Source organism: Lepidochelys olivacea (assembly GCF_965140295.1).
Source record: "Lepidochelys olivacea isolate rLepOli2 genome assembly, chromosome: 8".
Classification (NCBI taxonomy): domain Eukaryota; kingdom Metazoa; phylum Chordata; order Testudines; family Cheloniidae; genus Lepidochelys; species Lepidochelys olivacea.
In genome coordinates, this window is record NC_140418.1 from 46308669 (window position 1) to 46332406 (window position 23738).

Sequence of the window (23738 nt, forward strand, 5' to 3'; positions counted from 1 at the left end):
AAAAAGTTTCATAACCAATCAGATCGATCACGATCTCCCCAAAGGGCAACATCTTGCTGCTTTTAGTTTCTTCCCCAGGCACCCCTGGGCTTCAAAATGCTTCTCAATATAAAAATTAAGTGTAGTGTTATGCCCAATCTTCCCTTGCCCTTCCTGCAGCTATTTCTAAACACCTTTCCCATCTGGGTTCACTTGGAAACATTTTGCTGACCTAGATCCCACTAACTCTAAGTCCAAGATCTATTTTTAGGGAATGTTTAGAAACTGTGAAAACTGCAAAAAAAATCTTCAATTATAAATAAGTGTTAGACATCATAACAACATGCAAGCCCTTAATGTAAGGGCTCCTAGTACACCCCCCTACCCTTCCAGCCTTGTTTGATGCTGGGGACTTTGACATTGTCACCTACTTGCTCTAGCACTGTTGTGACTCTGTCAGTACTAACAAGGGTTGTACAAGTGCAGACCAGCTGCCAGCTTTTTGCCATTGCATCCTCTAGACTTGTTCTGAGCACGGTTATGTGATCGTGGCAAAAACATTGGCAACTGGCCTACACCAACCATCCCACTGTCACTAGAGCAACAGTGGGAGAATTTCAGAAAGTCTACAGTGCCAATATAGCCACAATATCCTGATTCAAATTCTCCCCACACCCCTCACAATACACAGAAGCTGCTGCCTAGGTTGAGTTAATGACTGTTTCTCTCAGGCTATATACACACTACAGCTTAAGTCAGTATAAGCTATGTCGCTCCGGGGTATGAACAAGCCACCATCCTGAGCGACATTAAATTACCATCTTACTGTGGACAGCAGGGGAGCTTCTTCCAACTGACACAGCTACCGCCGCTCGCGTGGGCTGGAGCAATTAAGTCGGTGCGAGAGTTCTCTGCCGTTGGCTTAGAGAGTCTGCACTAACAGCGCTACGGCGATAGACTCAGTTACCGCCATTTTCCCAGGCTTGCAAGGTATGTAATTTAAGCCACTTGGTTACATGGTGCAAACTGCAACTTTACCCTTGCTCCTTTCTCTGTAAGGAATAGTACTATGCCGACTAATGGCATGATTATATAACCCTTCGTCACACTGAGCAGCACTCATACAAAAGCCCACTAAAGTCAAGGGACTGCTCATGGAAGTGCCACTCAACTCCAGTAGGAGTTGCACTCCTCAGGCCCTCTGCAAGCAAGTCCACTGTACAACAGAAAAGTAATATGCTATCAAGAATGCTATGCATTTATAAGCAGGACACCAAAGCACTTGGAACATGAATTAAGCCTCAATACTCCCGTGGATAGGTATTCTATCGATTTTCCCTCGGTGTAAGAATTGGAAAACAATCTGAGAATCCCAGCCCCCAGTCTACTCTACTGTAATGACTAACCAACTTTTCATGCAATTAATACAACAAACATTAATATTTATTAGTGATGGACCAACAGACTGTGGAAATAGTTGCATTTTAAATGAAGCAGCATGCGGACTTAAAAACTCCTCTGTGCAGATTTGTCTGTTAGCTAAATCAGGATGTCTGAATGCTTTAATCACAAGTGACAAGGAATGAATGTGAAATAATTTAAAGAATGCATATGGGGAGGTACAGAAAACAAGACTATGTAAGATTTATGCTTGCTGTCTTTTGAGGGCAAACTCAGATGTGACTGGCCTAATTAAGGATCAAATTTTATAGATAGATTAAGAACTAATCAATTACGGATAACATTAAGTCTAATTTGTTAGAAGTTTGGAGTAGCTGTATCCCTAACAAGTAATTATTTACAAACTAAAAATATCTACAATTTAAGTGAAGGGCAGTGAAAGTAACATCTCCCCAAATGCCTAATTTTTTTTTGAAAAGCTTGTTACATTATTTCTACACCCAGACACTGAAAGTGGCAACACAACTGAAGAAGAGTTCCTTTCGACGAAGCGCTATCCACATTGGTAACCGATTCTGCAGAATACAGGCAGATGTGTAAAGTGTATTATAATCTTACGGTGTCCCCACACAGACTCCCTGTGCCATTGCATCTGCTTCAGGAAATAATATCTTGCCTCATCATGAAGGGTCCCAAAGTGCTTTACAAGTTTTTGTGTGTATATATATATATAATATGTATGATTCACATAATCTACTACTGAAATGCAGCCACCTCTTGGGTGGAATATGCCAGCTGTTTAAACAGTTTATAACAGGAACTGAGAAACAGTATATCCAGTTAAAACTACAGGTAAAATATATTTTGGCCACATCACCAAAACTGGAAGTTGGCCAGTACACTAGGGGCTCATCTGGCTACATCCCCCTGCCCAAAAAAGGGTTTAAGAGACCTTGGGTTTTACATCTCATTCAAAAGATGCAGTCTCCTGAAGCCTAAACTTCAGATTTCCCTCAAGAATGATAATGGTTTTATGGAGCCACTGGTCACAAAACCACCTGAGAATGGAAGCCTGCTGCCAATCACTATAGTTGCAATTCTTAAAAAAAAAAAAAAAAGGTGGGGGGGGGGGGGGCTAGTTTTAGGTTTTAGTCTGTACTAAGACATTAAAGGCCTGGATAAAGCAGTTAAGGGTCCAGAGGCTTCTTAAGACATGGTTCATAGACACATTCTTGCCCTATGAGCTGTCAAGACTGAACTGGTGTTAACAGCACCGCTGTTCAAAATACTAACCTTTACGTCTTGTTCAGCCTTCATCGTAGCCTGGGCCTGATTGCCTCTGACTCCAGATAGTGATACACAAGGACCTCTGGCCACATGCTGTAAACGAGGGTGGCTCATAAGGCCTGTGGTCAGCTGAGGTGGCATCTGACTAGCCAGTGCCATTGGCGGCCTCTGAACAGGCGCTGGGAAGGTGTTAGTATGTGGGGCTCTTACCAATGGAGGGATCAGGTTAGGCTGAGAGAGGATCTAAGTGGGGGAAAAACAACAACAACAAAAAACATTTAGCCATTAGAAAACTGCCAGCCAGATCATATGTTGGCTTTTCCTTAGAGGGGGAAAAACATGCCTGCTCTGCCATTAAACTAATGCCAAGAAAGTAGGGGGATTTTTTTTCTCTGTTAAAACAGGCCATGCTTGGACTCCAGGAAAAACAGAACCCCCAAGATGATGCTGTTGTGCTTAAAGTTGCACTCAAAATTCTACTAAAAAAAGGGGAAAAATACCCCCCCCCAAATTAAGACATGTTACAAACCCTAGCAAGGCAGCACCTAAGGACATCACTAGTGAGAAAGAGTTCTCCCTGCATCTGGCAGCATTTAGTGAACCCTTCAATCAAAAAAACCCAGACACGCAGATCCTTAAGTCAAACACTGAAACCAAACAGACGAATCCCAAAGAGTACTTATCCACAGCATGTATCATTTTCTCTCTAGTGGCTCAACGATATCCAGTTATAATCTGGAACAGTTACCTTTTTTAGGTGTTCACTGGAATATTTGAAAAAAAATCATACTTTGGATCACTTCAGAACTGCATCTCAGACAAACGACTAGGAATCTGCTGAAGTTTTTAGAATCTTAAATATGCACTGGGACCCTTCGGAGATACGGAGTCCCCCAATCCCCCTCTAGTAGGGTGTATAGAAATGAGGTTATCTGGAGCTGTGTGGGGAAGCCTGCAAGGCACCTACCTGTACTAGAACTACTCAATCTAGTGCTATTAAGTGCCTCACTTTCAGATGCGCAGATGTCCCTGAAAATTAAAATGCATGAAACACCAGAAAACCTGCATTAACTTGCAAGGCTGAAGACAAGTCTGCTTTAACTTGAATTCAGTTGCTTGATAAACAACATTCTTTATTAAATTGAGGGCTTATACTTTTAACCCATCAAAATAAAAACAGAGCCCACAGGTGAGTAGAGTTATAAAGTCACAGGATTAACTGAGGTGTAGAAAAGCAAGTTTGCTTTCAGGAAGCCATCAGTTTCCCACCTGGGGAGCGAATTGTGCAGGAAATGGCTGTGTCATTCTCACAGCAGCAGCTGCTGACTGAAACTGCTTCTGGTAGACAATGCTGTTCATTTTATTGGACTGGTTGTTAGGACTTGCAGAAGCGGCCCTTGAAAAGAAACCAACACCAATTAGAATCAAGACATTGCTATCACCACAAGGATGCTTTTGTAATTAGCACTTCCAAGCTGAAATCTGAGCTCAAAGGAAAACTACCATCAGATACCCCCTAGCAACTACCATTAGGATCCTCAAGGCAAATGAAGCCAGAATGGTAGCAAGTTAACATGGCAACCCCAAGGGGAAACAGTTGAGAGTCAGAATTACTGAACAAAATGAGCAACAGAACACAGAAGGAAAGTAAGTGTTTTGGTCACAGACTTTACCTGGTGCCCCCACCATAAACGATCTCAGACTCAGTAAGCAAGACTGTTTGCTGTGTATGTCTAGGCCCCCTTGTTTGCTGTGTGGGGCCAGGCTCCCCCCCCCTTTTTTTTTGCCCATTCCACTCCTTTTGTATTGTCTGATTCAGATCCTAAGCTTTTCAGCACCAGGACCTGTGACATGCACCAAGCACACATGCAGGACAGTTGATGCTCCCTAATTGTTTCCATTCTGACCCCCTCTCTTGCTCATAGATTTCTTTTGTTTTCAGGCTGAAGTTTTCCAGGTGTAGGATGCATTTTTTTAGTTTTTGTGAGAAGAAAAACCATGTCCCTCCATTACAATTTTTTTCTGTAACGTTTTGAACAGCGAAGCCAAAACAGATGAAGTCTGAAAGTTGATTTTTTGAGAGTGCAACAGCCTTCACTGAGGAGTAGTGCATGGTCTCGATCATGAGGAAATGGGGTTTGATTTGCTTTAAATATCATGTATTAAACATGCGCAATATATTTTTGTTAAGATTACTACATGAGCACTGATGCAGTGCGTGTGCGCGCGCACAGCTAAACTAAGTCACCCGAATTGTTATTAGTTTAAGTCAATTTATTCCTACAATTTTCAACCTGAACAAGTTTAAATTATTACGACTCGGTGGCTCTCTGGAATCTTCCAGCTCATCTGCCCCAACTGCACGCTGGCCCAATGAAGATGAGTAGGCCCGAGGCCCTTCATCAATATACCTCGGGATCTGCTAAGGTGTGCAGGAGAAGGGATCTCTGTAGCAGACCATAAAGTGCATGGGACAGGCATTTCAGTAATTCCTCAAATATTTCCTGATTGCTGATTTTACACATTAACTGCCTTTTCTTTTGCTCTTTTTAATATTTTCTCCCTCCTCACCCCATCAAAATCTTCTTGCAATGAAAAATTGGAATTTCCATTCAAAATCTGTATTAAACACTGAAGTAGTACACGTCAAGGGATATTGTCAACTCGAACAGTCCATTTTCTAACTACAGAAGGTACAAAATTTTCAGTCCAATTACCATAGTGGAAAGAAGCTACTCAGATTTAGATGGTTTAATTTGCATATCTGAGAACACTGTGTAGCTAGTATTTTCTCCTTTGTATAAAACAACCAGTTTCTATCTTGCTGAAAAGACCTTAAGCGAAGCAGGGAACTGAAAATCTGTTGAGAATCTCTCCCCTCTATCAGAAGGTTTCAGGAAATAATATTAAAAAACCGGTCGAACAGAAACTGGAATTATTCAATAAAAATCAGAAATGTCAAAATTAAAGTTGCACTTTAAGCCTTCATCACTGAATGCTTTTAATTTAGTAGGCACATGCTCAAACACAGTACTACACACATTTCCCCCTAGAATCTTAGGATACACATGAACTATTAAATCAATAATTGTGTAAGTATAAGACAAAAAGATTACTAACATGATGCTGAACATTAGACTCCTAAACTTCTAGGAAAAAATTATGGTAGTACTGTATTTAATACAATATAATTGAAGACCATCTTAAATGCACACATACAGGGGGAAGAACAAGTGTGTGCATACGCACTTAGCTTTGCCATTTCCCAATTCAGTACGTAACTATGCAATAATATACATACATTTCTAGCCTTGATGCAGTCAAAACTCCCAAGCCTCTCAATGGGAGTTTTGTCTGCTTCAGAACTGCAGGGTCTGTCAGATGAGTAAGGATAGACAATTACAAAGATACAGGCAATGAATCAGTACTGTAATCACAATTTTTTTTATTTCTGAATAAAAACAAATTACCTTATGTGTTATACAAAAAAAGAAAGCAGAAATGCTCTTCGCACAAAACCCTAAAACATTCCCAGACAACTGATTCTGTACATAAGAATCTTAACACAATTATTGTCATCTAATAGAACATTAAGCTTCAGTGACTGAAACCAAACAGGGATTTTGGAAGCGAAGAAGAGACTATATATAAGGTTAATTACCTGCCCACTAAATTTCAGCTATCTTGATGTCAACAAGCAATGTACCAACATGTGTTGATGCATTCAGAACCTGTGTAGCCACAATATTAAACAACAAAAAAAACCTAGAAATGATTTGAGACTATTTAAAAAAAATCCAAGTAGTTAGATATTAAGGGTACATTGAGACTAAGTGGGCCCCATTCAGAACCAGACTTCTGCCCTTACAGGCCATACATTCAGCAAAGATCTAGGTACTAGCACATGCCTGCGTTAACACTAGTAACATTAGATTATGTGAATGCTTGGGACTAAGATATACTTATTTCAAGGACACAATCAGAACATGTCAATACAAAAATGCTTTGAGGATGTTCACCAATTGACATAACATTCGGGATCCACCTGAGCTCTTACGTTGTATTCAGGGGGAAAACCACAGTCAAGTCAAATGGATCAGCTCACAGAAATATAACCTCCTGTTAAAATAAAGCTCACAAAACACTAAGGGCTGATACAGGTGAGATGTCCACATTGTGCAAAAGTGAATTTGAATTACAATTCATTTGTAGTCTTCATAGGCAATGTATGTTTACATTCCTCTGAAATCTTCAGAACGTTCTAGCTCTATGTCTGCATTGTGGGTTTTTAAAAACTTTTTAGTGCCTGCAAGTCATTGCCACCTCAGTTTCTGAAAATACACTCTTCTCCTTAACTCCACATGAAGTCAGTCCGGGTTACAATACAATCTATTTCAGGCCCCAGTAACTGGGGAAAACAACAAACCCTTTCCAGAACCAAAACCTCTTCCTCTCCTGGAAGTGTAATGGAGAGGTAGAATCTGAAGTCATTACAATCTTCATCCCCTGTATGTTGAAGGAGCCAAAAATCCTACTGGTTTTTATGAATCTCCAAATTTTCACATACCGGAAGATTAGTATGAAATAAAGAGGATCCTCTCCTTTTGCTACTTTTGAAATCTCTGGCCTGATGCAATACCAATTAGTGTAGGATTTCTTAAATTCAATTGTTCAGATGGCCAATAAAAACTCCTACAAAGTACTTCAGATTTTTCACTAACTCCTAGTAGCCATAGAGGATTACAGTATGTCTGGTTTTCTAGCCTTTTCTACTCTATTAAAGGCTTTTCCCTCAGGTAGCATTGTGAGCCGTCTCAAAAAGTTGTGTGCCAGCAACATACATCTCAATGTTACTAAATTTTCCTGCAAAATCTGCTACACTTTTTCATATATCAGCCAAATAAACCTGCAAGCCAGTCTATATACTAATTTCAGAGTTTAAGAACAGTTTGTAAATCCTGCACTGAAGCATAAGACTCCATCAGAGTTGCTGTCACTAGGTTTACTTTCTAAGGCATGGGGTTTTAAGAAAGGCTTTAGTTTATGCCCTAGGTAATGACTACAATCTTCAGTGCAGGTAAGACTTCTACCCTTAAACAGAATAACTTCTAAAACCTATCACAGTGCCATCCCAAAGTCTTTTCACCACTACGCTCCCAGGAATCACTTCTAAAAACTGTTCAGTTATATTTCAATTTCATTCACAAATTAAAAAAAATAAACTTCATGTTTCGGGGTAGTACCCTTCTGGCATAACCGTTAGCAGACCTGATGACATACTGTAATGCTGCTTCTGCTGTGCTAAGCTAGTTGATTGTTTAAGCGTTATCATTTTGAAGTATTCATAGCCTTCCCCCTCATCCCCATTAACATTCATCTCTTTCAAAGAATTGATTGCTCATGCATGAGCAAACAGCTAGTTACAATACTTAATACAGAACTGATTTTATATGAAATTCTGGGCTTAAAAAGGCTCATTTACCGGAAAGGACTGGAGGTTGGAGTGGTGCTTCTACCAGTAACTGGTGGAGTTCCTGGTTTAACATCAATGCCGCTTCCAAAGGCCTTAAGATCCATTTCTGACATCTGGAGAAAAATTATTAACAGCAGTTTAGCCCACATGCATCACTTGTGGTTTAACCCAAATGCATCACTTATAAGGACAACCACAAATGACCCATTCTATTAAGGCTGCTATTACAATGGAAAAAAACGAGCTTGCAAAACTATCTACTTGCAACCTAAGAACATTGAAGCACATGGCTGTCCTTCCCTGCATGCAATTACTCCACATGACAGGGAAAGAGGTTACTCACTCTGTGCAGTAACTGTAGTTTGAGATGTGTCTCCCTATCAAAGCTCCAACTCTAGGTAAGCATGTGCCCTATGCGTCTTCAATTAGAGATTTTCATTAGCAGTGTCCAATCAGCCTGTGCACACGCTACTGACTTCCTCAAGCCCCATGCTGAGGCTAGATCAGGCTGTATGGGTGAACCGCCTTCAGTTCCTTCTCCATTGCTGAGTCTCAAAAGGAGACTTTGAAGAAGGAAAGGAGGATGGGTAATGGAGCACCCAGAGGGGGACACATCTCAAAAACTAACAGGTTTCAGAGTAGCAGCCGTGTTAGTCTGTATTCGCAAAAAGAAAAGGAGTAGTTGTGGCACCTTAGAGATTAACAAACTTATTTGAGCATAAGCTTTCGTGAGCTACATAACAGTTACTGCACAGAGTGAGTAACCTCTAAGTACTGTCCCTATGAGTGCTCAACTTCAGATGGAGCAGTAGCCCCATCAGGTGGTGGGAGCTTCAGAGTCAAGTCAATTACAGAGGAAAGAAATGCATTGCCAACTGCTGCATCAGATCTGGAGGCATCGATTAAGGCAGAGCGTCTGGAGAAGGTATGTGCCGAAGACCATGTAGCAGCTCTGCAGACTTTAGCGACTGGGACATTTTTAAGTAGATGTAGATTGTCATCTTGTTGAGTTAGCTGACACCCCAATAGGAGGTTGAGATGTTGACAGCAGTGTAACAAGTTGTATGTACCCAGAAATCCATTTTGAAAGCCTTTGGGTAGAAAGAGCAGAGCCTTTTAATCTGTTTGCAAACTAAACCAACAGTTAGTGGAGTTACTAAATGGTTTAGTCCAAGGGTGGCCAACCTGGGCCTGAGAAGGAGCCAGAATTTACGGACGTACATTGCCAAAGAGCCACAGTAATAAGTCAGCAGCCCCCATCAGCTCCCCTACCCCACTCCCAGCTCCTCCCACCCACTGGCAGCCCCACCGATCATCAGCACCTCTTCCTCCCTCCCTACACCTCCCGATCAGGAGCCTGGGGGCGGGGAGGAGCAAGGGCACTGTAGGCTCAGGGGAAGGGTCAGGAATGGGTGGAGTGGGGGCAGAGGCTGAGCAGCGAGCACCCCTGGCACACTGGAAAGTTGGCACCTGTAGCTCCAGCCCCAGAATCTGTGCCTATACGAGGAGCCACATATTAAACTTCAGAAGAGCCGCATGTGGCTCCAGAACCACAGCTTGGCCACCCCTGGTTTAGTCCTACATACATAGAAGGATAACGCTCTTCTGACATCTAGAGTATGGCGCAGTCTCCACAATGGACTTGAGGTTTCTGAAAGAACACTGTCAGGTAAATGATCTGATTCAGATGAAACTCAGAAGACACTTTAGGAAGGAACCTGGAATGCAGATGTAAGGAAACCTCATCCTTGTAGAAAACTGTGAAAGGAGGATTTGCCATTAAGGCCCCATCTCTCTGACTCTGCGGGCCGAGGTAATAGCAACCAGGAAGCCTGTTTTCATAGAGAAATTTGATAAGGAGCAGGTTGCCATCAGTTAGAGGGAGAATTTAAGACTTAAGAACCAAATTAAAGTTTCCAAACAGGAGTATGGACTTTCACTGGTGGAAAGAGATTTCCCAGGCCTTCCATGAACCTTGCAGGTGTTGGCTGAGCAAACAGGCAGAACCCCTCAATAGTGGTATGAAAGGCTGTTAAAAGCTGCCAGAAAAATCTTGAGAGAACTAAGTTACAGCCCTGTTTTCTTTAGATGGAGCAGGTACTCTAGAAAAAGAGGAGTGGGGCAGAATGTGGGACTATCTCCTGGAGTTCACACCAGTGACTAAATAGTCTCCACTTGTGAAGGCAAGTATTTTTGGTAGTATCTTTCCTACTATTTAATATGTGCGGTACCTCTGCAAAACAGAACAGCTCTAGCCCTATGAACCATCAAGGAGCCACGCCTTGAAGTGAAGAATGCTCAGATTGGGATGCAACAGTCCTGAGAAAGGAGCTGAGGTGTGATTGGGAGATTTGTCATCATACAGTGAGCTAGATGAAACAGGTAAGTAAACCATGCTTGCCTTGACCACATCAGGGCTTAGAATGACTCCGATCCTCTCCTGTTTGATTTTGTTAACCATTCTGAGGATCAAACGCATCCCTCAGAGGCTTGGGACCTAAACTCCCCCTTGAATAAAACAGGTGGCATTTTCTTTTTGTAGCTGTTGTTAAAACATCCACTTCTGGAAATCCCCAAATCTGAAAAATGTCAACCAGGTTCTGGAGGTTCAGCTCCCACTCATAGTCTTGGCGGATGCTCTCAGCAGGTATTTTTCTCCTTGATGTTTTGTCTGCATGGAAGATACATTGCTGGGATTCCTCTGTGATGTTTTATGTACCCAGTTCCAATACCTTATTGCTTCGGGACCGAAGGAAAGATCTTGTTCCTCCCTGCCAAATGATTTAGAACATGCAGGCCATGTTGTCCATCATAACCCTGATAGATCTGTGCCTGATGAGAGGCAGAAAATGAAGGCACGTACTCTGACTGCTTTGAGCTCCAGTAAGTTGATATGAAGGATGGTTTCTTGGGTGACCATTTGCCCTGTATTGTGAGAGCACCACGTGTGCCCCAGTGTTCCCTCTAATTTTTCCCACCCACATGCAGAATGAATTTTATGTGCACCAATAGGAAGGTGATGTGTCACACATCACCTTCGTATTGGTGCACATAACAAAATTCATGTGGTGGGGGTGGGGCTGGGGGTTCAGAGTGTGGGAGGGGACTCTGGGCTGGGGCAGAGGGCTTCGGGATGCAGGAGAGTGCTCCAGGGCTATGGCGGGGGGGGGGTGGGGTGGGGGGGGAGGGAGAGGGGGATGGACGGACGACTCCTCCCCAGCTCTCTCTCCCTGCAGCAGCATGGGAGCTCTGGGGCTGCAGAATAGGCAGCCCTCCCACAGCTGGTCCAGGCTGGGAGAGGGTTAGCCCAGGCCACGCTGCCCCGGCTGTGCCTGGGTCAGGCCACAACAGCTGTGCCTGGGCCCAATCTGGCCACACCACCCTGGCAGGCCTGGGCACCCCGGCTGGTCCAGGCCGCAGGCTGAGTTGGAGGAGGGGTGCCCCGGCAGCAGCAGGTCTCTGGGTAGGTTCCCTGAGCAAATGCGCATCCACGCAGCTTACAGGGAACTTAGATGTGCCCCCATCCTAACAGAGATATATCCATGGTTATGGTTACTGCTGGTGTCCACTGAAGAAAAGAAATCCCTGCCCCTACCATTTCAATGAATGTTCCACCAGTCTGGGGAATGAGTCACCTGCTGGGGAACTGACACCTTTTTGTCCAGGCTGTGTGTGTTTGGCGGGTAAGCTGATCTGAGCCACCCCGGCAACAGCAAAGCTGTAATCTCGCATGTTCTGTCACAAAGGTGCAAACTGCCATGTGAACAGGGAATTGAAGACAGTTTCAAAACGAAGTCTGGGGGCTCCCTGCAATAACTCTGAAAAGGTCTGATAATGTCACAAATCTGTCCATGGGAAGGAAGGCTCTGGCTGCTAAAGAATCCAAGGATGCTCCTATAAATTGTAGGTTCTGAACAGGAGCTGGTGTACAGTTTTCCACATTCAACTGCAGACCCAAGTCTAAGAACAGGGAAAGCATTTCGCTGTGGCAGATGACACCTCTTGGTACGACTAACCCTTGAGCAGTCAGTCATCAAAGTAGGGGAGTACGATTGCCTGACTATGCAGGTCGACAGCCATCACCGATAGAACTTTTGAAAACCTTCAGAGCCGAACAAGAACACCTGATACCGAAAACGATCCTCACCTACCACAAAATGCAGGAACCTTCTGTAGGATGAGCGTATTGGTCAAGGGCCAAAAACCAACCCCCTGAATTTAGAGAAGGAATTATAGCTGCCAGAGAATCACCATCCTGAACTTCTGAGGCTTCACGAGTTGGTTTAGGAATCTTAGATCTAGGATTGGTCTCCACCCTCCATTTTAATTTGGTACAAGTAAATAGCTCAGTAGAAGCCTCTCCTCCATGTTGACCGGGGACAAGTTCTATTGCTCCTGAACAAAGAAGGGAGTTTATTTCCTGTCTGAACAGCAACTCATGAGAGGAGTCCATAAAGAGGGATGGAGAAGTGGAATGAGGAGGCTGGAGGTAAGTAAAATGGATGGTGTGGCATGAGGATATTTCCATCACCCATTTGTCCAAGGCGATATACTCCCATGCTGGTTGGAAATGGGAGAATTGGTCTCCAAATGGATGGAGGTGAGCAAAACATCGTAGTTGGCAAGTGAACGGAAGTGGGGGCTTCAACCGTTAACCATCCCGTCAAAACAGCCACTTTGATGATGAAGACTTCTCCGTAGACACATCGGTTTTGTTAGAAGGTCTCTTTCTTTGGAAGCTGTCTCTCTCTAAGAGTTGGTCACTGAAACCTGGAGAATCGCATCAGACCATGTCTTTGAACCGTTCCTGATCTACTAAACTTCCTTTGGTTTGCAAGTGTAGACACCTAATGAGTGTAACGTGGCCCCACAATCCTTAAGGGTACACAATGACACATTGGTATTTTCCGCAAACAAACTGAGTCCATCAAATGGAAAGTTCTTTATCATATTCTGGACTTCTCTGGGGAAGCCAGATAGCTGTAAACCAGGAAGCCCTAATCATCACCATTGCCATAAAGATACAGTGGGCTGTGCTATCTGCAGCATCCAGAGCTGCCTGAAGAGATGTTCAGGCTAGTAACTGACCCTCAGCCACTGTGGCCTGAAACTGGTCCCTTTGGTCCGGTGGAAGTGTTCAATAACCAATGCAAACTGTTTATATATTATGTAGTTGTATTTTGCCATCAGCACATGGTAATTTACAATACACATCTGTAGGGCTGCCAATTAATAGGATTTTCTCTCAAGCAGGTCTAGGTGTTTCTGGTCTCAATCGTATGGGGTGGACTTATGACGATGTTGCTTGCCCAGTTCATTAATTGCATCAACCACAGCGAGTTCTTATTTTCCCACCCTCCACCTAACTCTGAGTCCTTAATGGACATGTAATTTTTTTTGAAAAATCGGTCCTCTTACACATTGCCACTTCTGTAGCCGGGGTTTGCCAAATGGTTTTCACAGGTTCCAGGAGAGCCTTGTTGATAGGAAGGACAATTCTGGATGGTGTCGCAGACGACAGAGTATACAACGTCTGGTGTTGGTATTATCAGTAGAGATTCTGTTACCCGCCTAGCGAGATCAAAGTCATCTGCCATAGATGAAGCAGGAGGCACTGCAGCTTCAACTGGACAAGATGACAAAATGGTAGCTTTAGGAGTGGCTTCTTCATCTGCCCTAGTTTCTTGGGCTTCAAATGTTTTCTCCTGTTGCTGGGGAGGAGAAGCTTGAGCCTCCCTACCATCCCAATAGGAGAGGGTTGGAGCCCCAGAGAACTACCTGCAAGAAGCTGCCCAGGGATCCCAATCTGGCCACTGAGGACCACAAGCAGGAGGGAGTGGCATCCAGGGTTGCTCTCATCAGGAGTGGTGAGGTCCTTGAGTATCATCCCTCACCTCTGAGAAAGGGGGTATTGGAGGAACTCTCTGCCTCCACGGTACCGAGCCTCAAGGACATCATCTCTGAGGATGTGGACCTAGTCAGGCAACAAGGTCTTTTTGAGGGGGGTTCCTTGGGAGGCGAATTAGAGCTCCTCTTCTTAGAATGTTCATAGGAGGACTGAGAATCTCCCTTTTCTGGGAGACTGCTGTGCATAGGTCAAAGGGGCCACTGAGGAACAACGTACGGGGGGGTGATCTGGCTCTGAAGCAGGGCAAAGGGAATGCTCCATCAGCAGCAGTCAGCCTGGTTTCTTGGTTCTTCCAAGCCTTAGATCTGAGGGCTAAACAAAAGTTACACTTCTGAGGGAAGTGCAATTCTCCCAGGCAGCAAAGGCACTTTGAGTATCCATTGTTGATTGGAATAGCCTCTCCACATGAGAGGCAAAGTTTAAACCCCAGTGACCTGGGGCATGCCCTGCACAGAGAGGATTCCCCAGAGGAAAAGAATTTTTTTTAAAAACACAAACTACCACTACAAACTAAAAACTAGCTAGCTAAATTGGGAAAAACAAGCACAGAAAAAGCGGACGCAAACACCATGCAGACACGCTAAGGTCCATCTCAGACTGAAGGGGGTGAGAAGAAACTGAGGATGGTTTGCTTATACAGCCTGAGACAGCCCTGGTGTGGGGCACGAGGATATCAAAGGCGCATGAGTGGGCTGAATGGACACTGCTAATGAAAATCCCCCATCGAAGGCATGTGGGGTACACAGGCACCTGAAAGCGGAGCACCCATAAGGACACTATTCAAAGAACAATTGCTTATTTGAAGTTACCGCACAGGATTTCCAACTCCAGTCTTCAGCTTCCTGTGTGTAGGAAAAGGATTCCTGACCTAGCTTAAGTTTTTGGCCTTCAGAATCTTAGTTGAGCATGACCTTTTCCCACCTCTACTCAGGTACCGTGCAGACCAACAGCCAGTATCCTGAGCATCTATACTCTAGTCAGAATTGTTCAAAAATGAAGACATCAAATAAGCCATTGATGGAAATAAACCAGAAAAGAATGTACACGACCACATCTAAAAGGGTAAAGAAAACAGAGAAGCAATATGTCACCTCAACAGCACAATCCCCAGACTTAGAGTGGAACAATGGATAAATGTGAATCTTGTGTGATATCTTCAAAACAGCAGAATTACAAAGACAGTCTCTAAAAGGAAATTATTATCAGCACTTTATTCCCATGGCTGGGAACTGAACAGTTTGAGGGAAGTATTGGAATAAAGCCAGACAATCGCTACACGCAGTACGCGAAGAAAAGCCCCGTCAATGTCTAACAGCAGGGCTAGAACGAGTTATTTTTGTATGCACAAATGTGAGGCACAAAACAAAAATAATAAATCTGTAATAGCTATTTCCAATACACCTGTTGCCATGGTACCCAACAAGCAGGGGATGCTGTCAGTGCCTCTTTAAAAAAAAATTAAGGTTTCAAAAACTGACCAACTCAAAAAAAAAAAAAAAAGACAGTTGCCTTCTCCATAACTGGTGTTCTTCGAGATGTGTTGCTCATGTCCATTCCACATTAGGTGTGCGTGCTCACGTGCACTGGTGCCAGAAGTTTTCCCCCTAGCAGTACCCGTAGGGGTGCGCCCCTAGTGACCCCTGGAGTGGTGCCTCTATGACGCGGTATAAGGGGTGCTGTGTACCCCCCCCACCCTCAGTTTCTTCTTGCCAGACAACTCCGACAGAGGGGAAGGAGGACGGGATGTGGAATGGACATGAGCAACATATCTCGAAGAACACAGTTACAGAAAAGGTAACTGTCTTTTCTTCTTCGACTGATTGCTCATGCGCATTCCACAATAGGTGATTCCAAGCTATATCTACTGGAGGTGGATAGGAGTTCACAGTCTCTCGGGACGGAGTACAGCCCTGCCGAACTTGGCGTCTTCCCTGGTTTGAGAGACCATCGCGTAATGCGAAGTGAATGTGTGAACGGAAGACCACGTGGCAGCCCTGCAAATGTCCTGAATGGGGACATGGGCTAAAAAGGCAGCCGACGAGGCTTGCGCCCTAGTCGAGCGTGCCCTCACAATCGACAGCGGGGCGATTCCCGCTAGGTCGTAACAAGTACGGATACATGAGGTGATCCAGTTGGAGAGCCACTGAGTGGAGATCGGCTGACACCTCGTCCTTTCGGCTGAGGCAATGAACAGCTGCAAAGACTTCCTGAACGGCTTAGTCCATTCCAGATAAAAGCCAGAGCCTGTCTCACATCCAGCATGTGGGGGTGGCACTCCTCACTGGACGCATGGGGCTTGAGACAGAGGACCGGCAGGAAGATGTCCTGACCCATGTGGTAGGTGGAGACCACCTTGGGGAGGAGCAAAGGATGTGGTCAGAGCTGGAACTTATCCTTATGGAACACCGTGTATGGGGACTCAGAGGTCAAGGCCCTGAGTTTCGAGACCCGTCTAGCTGACATGATCGCCACCAGGAAGGCTACCTTCCAGGAGAGGTGCAACCAGGAGCATGTAGCTAGCGGCTCAAAAGGGGATCCGTCAACTGGGCCAGCACCAAGTTCAGGTCCCACTGTGGGACTGGGGGCCTAACGTACGGGAAGAGACTATCCAATCCCTTAAGAAATTGGCCAGTCATAACAAGGGAGAATACCGTGTGCCCCTGCACCGGCAGGTGGAAGGCCGATATGGCTGCCAGGTGCACCTTGTCGGACAGGGCACTAGGCCTTGGGCTTTAAGGTGAAGGAGGTAGTCTAAAATGAGTTGGATTGGAGCAGCCACGGGTGAAATGCCCTGCTCAGCTGCCCACTGGGAAAACCGAGACCACTTCACCAAGTAGGCCTGATGCGTGGAGGGCTGCTTGCTTTCAAGAGGACGCGCTGAACCCCTTCTGAGCACGTCCTTCCCTCCTGGACTAACCACTGAGCAGCCATGCTGTGAGGTGGAGTGCCGCTAGGTTGGGATGGAGGAGGCGGCCCTGGGAGAGCAGGTCCAGGTGGGATGGCAATGGCCACGGCGGGGTGACTGCCAGGCTCATGAGGGTCCTGTATCAATGCTGCCTGGGCCACGGCGTGGCAATCAGAAGGACCAGGGCCTTGTCCGTTTTTATCTTCTCCAAGACCTTGCCGATCAGTGGGATCGGGGGGAAGGCATAGAGAAGCTGGCCCAACCAGTATAGGAGGAAGGCATCAGAGATGGTGCCCACTCCCAACCCCCACTCTGGAGCAGAAATGGGGACACCGGCGGTTCTGCCAAGTCGTGAACAGGTCCACCTGGGGAGTTCTCCACTCTTGGAAAATCCTGTGCACCACCGTGGAGTGTAGTGACCACTCGTGCTGAGAGGAGAAATCTCGGCTCAGAGTTCCGCCCGTGAGTTCTGGGCGCCCGGTAAGTGGTGGGCCTGTAGGCAAATGTCGTGGGCTATACAGAAGTCCCACAGCCTGAGGGCTTCCTGGCACAGAGAAGACAAATGGGCCCCCGCCTTGCCTGCTGATGTAAAACATCAAGGCCATGTTGTCTGTGAGAACTCTGACCACTTTGCCCTTCGGATGAGAGTGGAAGGCCATGCACACCAGCCGGACTGCGCTGAGTTCCGGACTGCCCTGAGTTTATATGCAGGGCAAGATCCTGAGCGGACCACAGACCTTGGGTCTGAATGTTCCCCACATGGGCTCCCCAACCCAGGTACGATGGGTCGGACGCCAGCTCCACCAAGGGGGGGCCTGCGGGAAGGACCACCATCGTAGGGAGGCGATCACCGTCTTGGGCACAGTGAGGACTTTGTCCATCCTGTCTCTGGACTGGGAGAACACGGAGGCCAACCAGAGCTGGAGGGGCCACATCCTGAATCTGGTGTGGCGAACCACATATGTACATGCCGACATGTGACCCTGTCTATGAGCCCTCTCAGGGTCTCAAATCTGTCTGGTGGGAGGGAGGCCCTGGTCGATTCCATGTCCAGGACTGCCCCGATAAACTCTATGTGCTGCACCAGGACTAACGTGGACTTGGTGTCATTTACCAACAGGCCCAGGGTGGTGCACGTAGACAGGAGGAGCGCCATGTGATCCCACACCTGTGAACTGGAGCTGCCCTTGACCAGCCAGTCGTCCAGAGAGGCGAGATCTGAACCCCACGATGTCTGAGGTAGGCTGCCACCACAGACATGCACTTTGTGAATACCCTGGGAGCAATGGACAGGCCAAATGGGAGGACCGTAAATTGGTAGTGCTCCTGCCCAACCGTGAAATGGAGCAAACGCCTGCGTCCCTTGAATATACGAATGTGGAAATACGCATGCTGCAGATTGAGGGTGGCGTACCAGTCCCCGGCATCCAGGGGGGATGATGGAGGCCAAAGAGACTGCGAAACTTGAGCTTTACCATGTACTGGTTCAGGCCTCACAGGTCCAGGATGGGCGTGGGCTCCCCTTTGGCCTTTGGGATAAAGAAATAGTGGGAGTAGTACCCCTTGTGTTTGAACTCTGTTGGCACCACTTCTAAGCCAAGGAGCTGCCCCACCTCCTGCTCGAGCAGGGCCTTGTGAGTGGGGTACCCCAGGAGGGATGGGGATGGAGGGTGGTTGGGCGGGGTAGAGGTAAACTGAAGGGTGTAGCCCTGGGAGACGGTGTTGAGGACTCAATTGTCCGAAGTCAGCCGCAACCACTCTGGGAGAAAAAGCACACAAGCTGGGGAAGGGAAGCTTTACTGTGGGTGGATCTTTGGTATGAACTGGTAAATGGCCCCTGGGCGTCCTGTCAAAACTGACGCTTCCCCACCTGTTTACCATTGGAGGGCAGACCGGGACCGCCTCTGCGGGCATTTCTTATAGTCCTTTGACTTTTTATAAGGGGGCTCATATTTAGAGTGGATGGCCTGGGTGGGAGCCTGCTGAGGCTTAAACTTGGTCCTGGCTGGAGCTGGGATGTAGAGGCCAAGTATCTTAAACGTTGTGCGGGAATCTTTCAGGCCGTGCAATTTCATGTCTGTCTGTTCTGCAAACAGGGCCTTGCCATCGAATGGAAGGTCCTGCAAGAAGTTCTGTGCCTCACGGGACAGTCCAGACAGCAGAAGCAATGATGCCCTCCTCATGGACATCACGGAAGCCATAGACCTTGCACCCGTATCCGCGGCATCCGACGTTGCCTGCAGGGTTGCCCTGGCAGCCGCTGTGCCCTCCTCCACCAGAATTTTGAACTCCTTCTTGTCACGCTCCTGGAGAAAGTCCTCAAATTTGGGTAGAGCGCCCCACAAATTGAACTCATACTGACCCAGGAGGGCCTGATGGTTCACCACCCTTAACTGGAAACTTGAGGACGAATAAACCTCTCCCCCAAGTAAGTCCAGCCTCCTTGAGTCTTATTTTTCAGAGTAGGGGCTGGTTGGCCCTGCCTCTCCCTGTGTTTGATCCACTCGACCACGAGGGAGTTGGGGGCAGGGTGGGTGTACAGGTATTCATGCCCCTTGGTGGGCACAAAGTACTTCCGTTCCATCCTTTTAGAGACGGGGGGCAAGGAAGCTGAGGTTTGCCACAAAGCGTTTGAAATTTTTGCCACCCCTTCGTGGAGTGGGAGGGGCCACCCTGCCCAGTGCTGAGGCTGAGAGGACACTGAAGAGGGAGTGTGAGGGTTCCTCCACCTCCTCGGTCTGAAGTTTGAGGCTTGATGACACCTTTTTCAATAGTTCCTGGTGGGCTTTAGAGTCCTCCTGTGGAACAGGGGGAGGAGGGGCCGTAATTGCCTCATCAGGGAGGATGAGAATGCAGTACTCTGTGTGTCCACCGGTACCGGAGGTCTCACCACATGGTCACCCTCCGGGTGCGGAACCAAAGATGCATGCCCCATTGACTCCTTTCTGGGAGGCTGGGAAAGGGAGGCCGACTCTCTCTCCAAGGCTCCGGCCCCCAAGCGAGCCACCACCGGCTGCGTCTGAGGCCACAGGGCACACTGGTGCCACGGTGCCAGCCCAGGAGCCAGCGGCCACTGCACCTGCTGTGGAACCGGCGGAGCAGGCTGTTCAGCCTGACTAGCCTGTCCTATCAACTGATGACTACAAAGGGAGGCCGGGCTGGCATATGACCTGCCGCTGTGCCTGGACCAGGAGGAGTGGTGGAGTCGGGAACAGTGCCGACCACGAGACCATGATCCCGACATGGAGGAGTGTTTCCACTGGTAGCAGCTGCTCTGTGATTGGCTCCGGCAGGCAGATCCGTGATAGCGAAGTGCCGGTGGATCAAGGCCTGGGACTGCATGAGCAGTGCTGCAGCGGGGTCTTGGAGAGAGACAAAGAACAGGAACGGCACCGATGCCCATATCGCGATGGACTACGGTAGCCTCTCAGAGACTAGGACCTCCGGTGCCATCTCTCCCGGTCTCGACGAGGCCTGCTCCCCTTGCAAGGTCTATGGTCCCTCAAGGCGGAGCAATGCTTAGAACCAGTCAGTCATAACCCAGCCAGACAACCTGGTGGGGGTCAACAGGGACCAGCGAGGATTGTGCATGGGGTTGTTGCTGAGCGGTGAACGGTGTTGGGAACATTCCTTTGACTGTTAATGGTACCGACCAGGCGGTGATTGTGGAGATCCAAGTGGTGGCTTGCTCTGGACCGGGGAGACAACAGTGGCGGTGCCTCTGGTACCAGCAGAAACAATGTCCTGGGCCACCTGCAGGGCCTCCGGTGTGGAGGGCACCTGGACATCCAGGGAGGCCTGCGCCAAGTGGGCCGGGCTACTCCGCTCAACCTGAGTGGGAGGCCTGGAGGCCGACGGAGACCGAGAACTGCCCAATGTGGGTGCATTCATCCAGCCCATACTACTTTAACTTGCTGACAAGAATACTGTGGGAGACCGTGTCAAAAGCTTTGCTAAAGTCAAGAACCAATACATCCACTGCTTTCCCTTCATCCACAGAACCAGTAATCTCATCATAGAAGGTGATTAGATTAGTCAGGCATGACCTTCCCTTGGTGAATCCATGCTGACTGTTCCTGATCACTTTCCTCTCCTCAAAGTGCTTCAGGATTGATTCCTTGAGGACCTGCTCCATGATTTTTCCGGGGACTGAGGTGAAGCTGTCTGGCCTGTAGTTCCCAGGATCCTCGTCCTTCCCTTTTTAAAAGATGGGCACTACATTAGCCTTTTTCCAGTCGTCCGGGACTTCCCCCGATTGCCATGAGTTTTCTAAGATAATGACCAATGGCTCTGCAATCACAGCTGTCAACTCCTTTAGCACTCTCAGATGCAACGCATTCGGCCCCATGGATTTGTGCACGTTCAGCTTTTCTAAATAGTCCCTAACCACTTCTTTCTCCACAGAAGGCTGGCCGCCTACTCCCCATGCTGCGTTGCCCAGCGCAGCAGTCTGGGAGCTGACCTTGTTCGTGAAGACAGAGGCAAAAAAAGCATTGAGTACATTAGCTTTTTCCACATCCTCTGTCACTAGGTTGCCTCCCTCATTCAGTAAGGGGCCCACACTTTCCTTGGCTTTCTTCTTGTTGCCAACATACCTGAAGAAACCCTTCTTGTTACTCTTAACATCTCTTGCTAGCTGCAGCTCCCGGTGCGATTTGGCCCTCCTGATTTCATTCCTACATGTCCGAGCAATATTTTTATACTCTTCCCTGGTCATTTGTCCAAGCTTCCACTTCTTGTAAGCTTCTTTTTTATGTTTAAGATCCACAAGGATTTCACTGTTAAGCCAAGCTGGTCGCCTGCCATATTTACTATTCTTTCGACACATTGGGATGGTTTGTCCCTGTAACCTCAATAAGGATTCTTTAAAATACAGCCAGCTCTCCTGGACTCCTTTCCCCCTCATGTTATTCTCCCAGGGGATCCTGCCCATCAGTTCCCTGAGAGAGTCGAAGTCTGCTTTCCTGAAGTCCAGGGTCCGTACTCTGCTGCTTACCTTTCTTCCCTGTGTCAGATCCTGAACTCGACCAACTCGTGGTCACTGCCTCCCAGATTCCCATCCACTTTTGCTTCCCCTACTAATTCTTCCCGGTTTGCGAGCAGCACGTCAAGAAAAGCTCTCCCCCTAGTTGGCTCCTCCAGCACTTGCGCCAGGAAATTGTCCCCTACATTTTCCAAAAACTTCCTGGATTGTCTGTTCACCGCTGTAGTGCTCTCCCAGCAGATATCAGGATGATTAAAGTCGCCCATGAGAACCAGGGCATGCGATCTAGTAGCTTCTGCAAGTTGCCGGAAGAAAGCCTCATCCACCTCATCCCCCTGATCCGGTGGTCTATAGCAGACTCCCACCACTACATCACTCTTGTTGCTCACACTTCTAAACTTAATCCAGAGACACAGGTTTTTCTACAGTTTCATACTGGAGCTCTGAGCAGTCATACTGCTCTTACATACAATGCTACTCTCCCACCTTTTCTGCCCTACCTGTCCTTCCTATCTGTCTGGTGATGTTCTCCTCCTAATACAGCGTGGCAAGAAAATCCTCCGAATATTAATGACTAACTTGTTGAACTGGAGATATTTATGAAGTCATTGGGAGGTGAACTATCTGCTTTAATTACCTTTGGTAAATGAAATAACCAAACAATCATTCATTTTCTGATAGAGCTGTAAAACTTATCTGAAAAGTTTTCAAAATAAATCACTGTTTAAAAATGTATAGTGTGTACCTTCTAAAAATGAAACCTACATCTATCTCCGAGTTGTGAAGAATATGTATTAAGGTTGTAACAACAAGAATGCACTTTTATGTAGAAATCCATGATTAAATTGAGTCTTCCTGACCAGCGATTTAAATCAGATCCACCCTGGCAGGCTAGCTGAAAACTCAATGCTTTTCAAAAATGCTCACGTTTGTGGTGGTTGTGGAAAGAGGGTTGGATACTTTGCTTTTTGCAGTTGTGAACTGAAGCCCCAGAAGAGGCACTGCCAGCACCAGGAATTCCGTCAAAGTGAATACTGTTCCTCCCTTCCTTCTATAGTATGTGGTAAGTGAGGTACAATGCACTTACCGCTCAACAGAACATAACCTTAATTTCCTTCATCTTTTCTAAATTTGTCCCCATCTGATTTCCAGAGATAAATTCCTTCAGCACTACCACTCTCCTTGTCACTGAAGTTCATAAGCTGAAGGTCATCTTTGAATTCCCCCTTCTTCACACAGAACATATCCCAAACCAGTAATTTCTTCTACAATATTTTAAAGATCTGCAATTCCTCATAATCCCAACAGCCAAAACATGAATTAGTGGGCTGATCATTTACTCTTGATTACTGAAACCCCCTCTTCTCTCATCTCCCAATTCTGGCCCCACTATTCAAAAAGCACCTAAAGTTTTACTCACCCAATCTGCCCCTTTTAATGGCTCCTCCCTTCCTATTGCATTGTTTAGTTTTCTCCTCTCCTTCAAAGCTCCAGAGAACTCAACCTGACCACATATAAACTCAAATCTTACCCCACAGCTCCCGAACCCTCTGATCTACCAATACCACACTCATGCCCTCTTTGTCTGTTTCTGCCCACTTATGTGCCATTTTCTGCACTGTTCCCGATGTATGGAAATGCCCTCATATGCCAAGCCATCATCATCTTATTAAAATCCCTCTAAGATTAACTTATTTCAAAATGCCACGAGAAGGAAGTTAATAATAAAAAACCTTGGTTGAGCCACCAAGGTACAGCCAGGGTTTAAAGTGCCCTACCTCCACATGCCTTTCCAGCTATT

At 46.7% G+C, this 23738-nt stretch overlaps 1 protein-coding gene across 12 annotated transcripts in view; it reads right to left on the minus strand.

Moving 5' to 3' along the window:
- Positions 1-23738, minus strand: part of PRRC2C (proline rich coiled-coil 2C) — a 115158-nt gene that overhangs the window by 1883 nt on the left and 89537 nt on the right. For 8 of the 12 annotated variants that reach the window (XM_084636251.1, XM_084636255.1, XM_084636254.1 and 5 more), the window contains 3 exons: positions 8150-8253; positions 3937-4063; positions 2674-2910 (listed from right to left, as the gene is read on the minus strand). In XM_084636251.1, the coding sequence (XP_084492377.1) occupies positions 2674-2910; positions 3937-4063; positions 8150-8253 (468 nt within the window). The remainder of the gene's footprint in view (positions 1-2673; positions 2911-3936; positions 4064-8149; positions 8254-23738) is intronic. The other 4 variants (XM_084636247.1, XM_084636246.1, XM_084636248.1 and 1 more) reach the window with 1 other exon arrangement.